The sequence below is a fragment of the Myxocyprinus asiaticus genome, chromosome 28, assembly GCF_019703515.2.
Source record: "Myxocyprinus asiaticus isolate MX2 ecotype Aquarium Trade chromosome 28, UBuf_Myxa_2, whole genome shotgun sequence".
In the NCBI taxonomy this organism is placed as follows: domain Eukaryota; kingdom Metazoa; phylum Chordata; class Actinopteri; order Cypriniformes; family Catostomidae; genus Myxocyprinus; species Myxocyprinus asiaticus.
This window is the reverse complement of record NC_059371.1, coordinates 42,067,559-42,072,558: the sequence shown is the minus strand read 5'-3', so window position 1 is coordinate 42,072,558 and position 5,000 is coordinate 42,067,559. Positions and strand designations below refer to the sequence as shown.

Below are 5,000 nucleotides of genomic sequence, written 5' to 3'. Positions count from 1 at the left end.
CTGAAGATGCAGCTAAAAGAGGCGTATTGTTTGTTAATAAACGCCATGCACGACATTAGTTTTGACGGTCAGGTTGACGATAACGGGTTTGTAGATTCTAGTGAATCTCACGATAGCATTAGCTCACGCTCCACAGCCGATGCGTGCTTGTCCGAGGAACGCGGCGGTCACCGGGTCTTTGATTCTGATTTGGCCTACTTTACGTTTCCTGGATGCCATGGGGTGGGTTTCTCAGGGTCTTTGCTGAGCAGGAGCTTGCAAAGTATTCCCGACGCGAGGGCCAAACTCCAGAGGTCTACGAGTGACAGCGGGGCCAAGTATTCTTGCGTGCGGCCCTCAAGCGTCCAGAGTTTCGAGGAACCCCTGCGACCTGCGGTTTCAGGGGATACCGCGCCATCACGCAAGGATGCGCTGGCTTGCGATGCTTCTGCGATGCTCCTCGATGGATCGGTGAGTAAGGAGTTGGTCAACGGCCCTACAGCGCCTTCGGAAATCGTCCCAGAGCCAGCCACACATCAGTCCTGCAACGACGCCGCCGTTGCCAAACATCCCGGCGTCACCGTGAACAAGATGCAGGAGTGGATGTTGAAGGGTCGCGTGCTTTCGTCCGAGATGAAGCAGAGGATCGCGGGTTCTTCGATGAGAGCCAATCGCAGCGTCCAGACGAGACCCAAAACCAGTGGCCATGCCAACGGTCCGCAAGCGAGCAAACATGCAGCAGCAGGAGCGCAGCTGCAGTCAGGTATGGACACCCGCTGGCGTGGAGGAGCTCTAATTCATCTCTCATTCTAAACATCTAAACAACTCCGACCTCCTCATACAGTGGAACGGACGCAACGCTTCTGGGTGTCTTTTAACCGGTGGTGGGTTTTTTTTTGACTAATGTTGTTTCACGTAGCACGTTTGGTGGGGGGGCCTGAGCCCCGAGTGGTGCCTATTCTGGTGATGGTGGTGGGTTTTCGTGCTCGGTTTCATTTGTGTATTCCATGTGAATGTTTACTGTGTTGGACACTCTGCAAAGCAAACCCTATTGGTGCTGATAAGATGTTCCAGTAGCAGGTGACCCAGCAGACGGGACGGTTATCTCAGCGTTTAGCGACAGCTGATTTTAAAGGTCATGTCTGCAACTTGTCCACTGTCAGGATCAGGTTTGAGTGTCTTTGGTCGACACCAATCATGAAACCTAAAGGAATAGAGCGTTTTATTCCACAACAGACCACTAATCTGATAATATACAGTGGCCCCAAAATGTTGATATATTAGACACAAATTTGAAAGCAAGTGCGATCTGCGTTCCTCAAATGCTGCTGGAGCATTTCTCAGAACTAACTTCACTTTTCTGGGGCGTTTTTGCGCAATTACTTAATCAAATTGTTTTCTGGTGATTTTTATTGGATGTATGAAGTCAGTTCACAGCAGAGTATCCACACGTGCACATTAACTAATCAACACATCCCACTAACTTTTGACAACCAGAAAATAATGTCCAAATACTTTTAAGTCAGTAGCACTTTACAATAAGGTTGTGTTTGTTAACATTAGGTATCATGAACTGACTGCATTGATATTGGTTAATGTTAATTAAAAAATGCTGTTGTGCTGTTATATTTCATTAGCTAATGTTAACGGGACAGTTCACCCAAAAATGAAAATTCTCTCATCATTTACTCACCCTCATGCCGTCCCAGATGTGTATGACTTTCTTTCTTCTGTAGAACACAAATGAAGATTTTTAGAAGAATATCTCAGCTCTGTTGGTCCATACAATGCAAGTGAATGGAGACCAGAACTTTGAAGCTCCAAAAAGCACATAAAGGCAGCATAAAAATAATCCACAAGACTCCAGTGGTTTAATCCATGTCTTCAGAAGAGATATGATAGGTGTGGGTGAGAAACAAATTTAAAGCAATGCAAGTGTCCATACAATGCAAGTGAATGGTGACCAGACCTTTGAAGCTCCAAAAAGCACATAAATGCAGCATAAAAGTAATCCATATGACTCCAGTGGTTTAATCCATGTCTTCAGAAGATATATGATAGGTGTGGGTGAGAAACAGATCAATATTCAAGTCCTTTTTACTATAAATCTCCACTTTCACTTTCACATTCTTCTATGATTGTTTTTGGCGATTTGCATTCTTTGTGCATATCGCCCTCTACTGGGCAGGGAGAATAATTTCTAGCAAAAAAGGACTTGAATATTGATCTGCTTCTCACCCACACTTATCATATCTCTTCTGAAGACATGGATTAAACCACTGGAGTCTTGTGGATTACTTTTATGCTGCCTTTATGTGCTTTTTGGAGCTTCAAAATTTTAGTCACCATTCACTTGCATTATATGGACCTACAGAGCTGACATTTTCTCCTAAAAATCTTCATTTGTGTTCTGCAGAAGAAAGAAAGTCATACACATCTGGGATGGCATGAGGGTGAGTAAATGATGAGAGAATTGTCATTTTCATCCTTTAAAATATATACCTTGTGTTGTACAAAATGTATTAGTATATGGTAAAGAATTAACATTAACCAATATTAATAAATGTTTATCGTCATTAGTTCATGTTAACATAAGCAACCTTACTGTAAAGTGTTATCAATATATATCTAAAGTTTTGAAATGGCTTATATTTCTTTAGTGAATGCTACTTGGGTTTGATATTTTGTAATCTAATGCAATTGTATTCGGACATTTTTTAAAGGAATATTCCGGTTTCAATACATTTGAGCTCAGTCTTCAGCATTTGTGGCGTAATGCTGATTACCACAAAATGAATTTTGAATCGTCCCTCCTTTTCTTTAAAAAAAGGTACAAATTTGGTTACAGTGAGACACTTATAATGTAGTAACTGGAGTATAAATGGAATAATAATGTTTGCAGTAATCAACATTAGGCCACAAATGCTGAAGATTGAGCTTAACTTGTACTGAACACGGAATATTCCTTTACGTGTGGCTGATGAGTCCAGATACTCAGTCTACATTTATGAGCCACACACAGATGTTTTATGATGCAGGTAGGCGCTCTGTGCTGACGTTTTCCTGTAGATTTTCGTATTTGGGTGTAGAGTTCAATCCGTGTGTTCTCCTCTGCCATGTGGTCAGATTTAGAGGAAGTGGACGGGGTTCTGGCGCGGGTCTGAATGTTTCTGAAATGTTGATACTTTGAATGCATTTACATTTATGAGTTTCTAGCAGATTTCAGAGAGTGCGGATGGAGAGGCAAGATTTCCTCAAACATGCACGCACATTCTCTTCGAGTTCTCAGATTTTTGTATATTTTCTAGCAGACACACAGACATAATGAGTGTGTGTGTGTGTGTGTGTGTGTGTGTGTGTGTGTGTGTATTCCTGAGCAATTTGTTCAAAAACAATCTGTGTGCTGATGTGACAGTGATGTTTATTTTCACCCGGAGGGAAATATTCTCTGGTGAATTCCCGTCCCATGGAAACGTGGAGCCCCGGGGAGGGAATATTTGGAATGCCAAGTCTGTCGTTTCACTTGTTTGCACAGTGTTCCCGAGGCGCTGAATGCAAGCGGAGATTAGAAAAGAGACATTACATGTTGGTTAAAGTGGGATTAGTGTGTCCTCTGGGTTATTTTAATCCGAGGTGCCGAGTCTAAACTTAGTTTAGTAGCATTAGAGTCCTATATTTGTGTAGTTTCCAAGTTTCTTTTTTTAGAATACGTGGCCCATAAAAACGGTGAAGCACCCGTTATCCAGGTCATATTTTACTCCAAAATCAAAAGAAATAAGAAGTTACTGTATATTTTGCCATTTCAGGCTGATCTTATGAAAATTACGTCACTGTGCGACATTTTGCACAAGGGCATTTCGCGGTTCATTACATGTATCGCGGCAGTTCCGAGGTGAAATGTCCACTAAGTGGCGCTAAAAGCGAGTTAAATGTTCTCGAGTTTTAAATCAACGAAACCGACCTCCCTACACTAAACCTAAACCTAACCGATAGCGTCTGAAAAAGCAAATGTGTAATGAAAAACGCAGTTCATGTCATTTTATAGTGCTTTTTCGGCTCACGTGTTGACTCGTGTGCTCTTCAGGATTCGCAAGTGCAACGCTCTATCAGCGCAGTTTGATCGCACTCAAACAAGCTTGTAAATGTAGTTGGTTAAGTAGCGCAAACGTTAAAATGAGTCATGTGCCGTAGTAGAAGTGTTTACATGTCATAAGATAGCATTGTGTGAGGGCGAAAAATGTAAGTGCTTATGAACTGATACTCTGCAGTTTTACTCGTGATTTGTGTGAAAGTGAGTAAAGTCGTTGTTGTTGTAGCGCCTCTAGTGGTCATTTCACCAGGAAACTGCCGCAATACGTAAATGAGCTGCGTAAAAACTGTACGTTTAGTAACGTGATTGTTGTTGCAAAGTAACGTTATTTACATGACAATTAAGCACATTTCCCCCAAATTCTCATTACTGTAATGGGAGAAAAAAGTAAATTGTAAATGACACTTAACATACAATTGAAAGGATACATCATGGTAGGCTAGTATTTGTTGAACTGCCGTTTATCCACATTTTAATTGTTGATCTTTGTGCTTGTGCATATTTTTGTTGCTGTATTAAATTTATTTTGCAAAAGAAAAAGTGTGCTTAATTGTCACGAAAATAACGTCACAATGCAAAAAATCATTGTGGTTTTAAAAATAGGCTTAATTATCTTAATGCTAAATGCAATTTCAGATTTTTTCTTTTGGTTTTGTGACGACCCATACATATCTTTACGAGATTCAACTATACGCATGCATAAGTAATGCTGTCATTGCCCAAACTGTGAAGTAACATTGGATCCAGTAAGTGTAGTTCTAATACAGAGAGCTGATTGGTTGCAGGAAGTGATGACATAACAACGAGATTGAATGTCATAATGCGGCACTGTGTTCTTGGAATGTCGGCGGTCTGGAAATAAAGAGTGTTCGGATGTCAATATAGCAGTCGTGGGAATACTCGGATGACAGAGGAGGGGGAGGGGTGTTTC

At 41.4% G+C, this 5,000-nt stretch overlaps 1 protein-coding gene across 1 annotated transcript in view; it reads left to right on the top strand.

Annotated features, from left to right (window-relative positions):
• The window catches only part of LOC127418553 (rho GTPase-activating protein SYDE2-like), a 58,371-nt gene that overhangs the window by 967 nt on the left and 52,404 nt on the right, over positions 1–5,000 (top strand). Inside the window, exon 1 of the mRNA XM_051659130.1 lies at positions 1–742. This exon is cut by the window's left edge and continues 967 nt beyond it. Coding sequence (XP_051515090.1) covers positions 1–742 — 742 coding nt within the window. The remainder of the gene's footprint in view (positions 743–5,000) is intronic.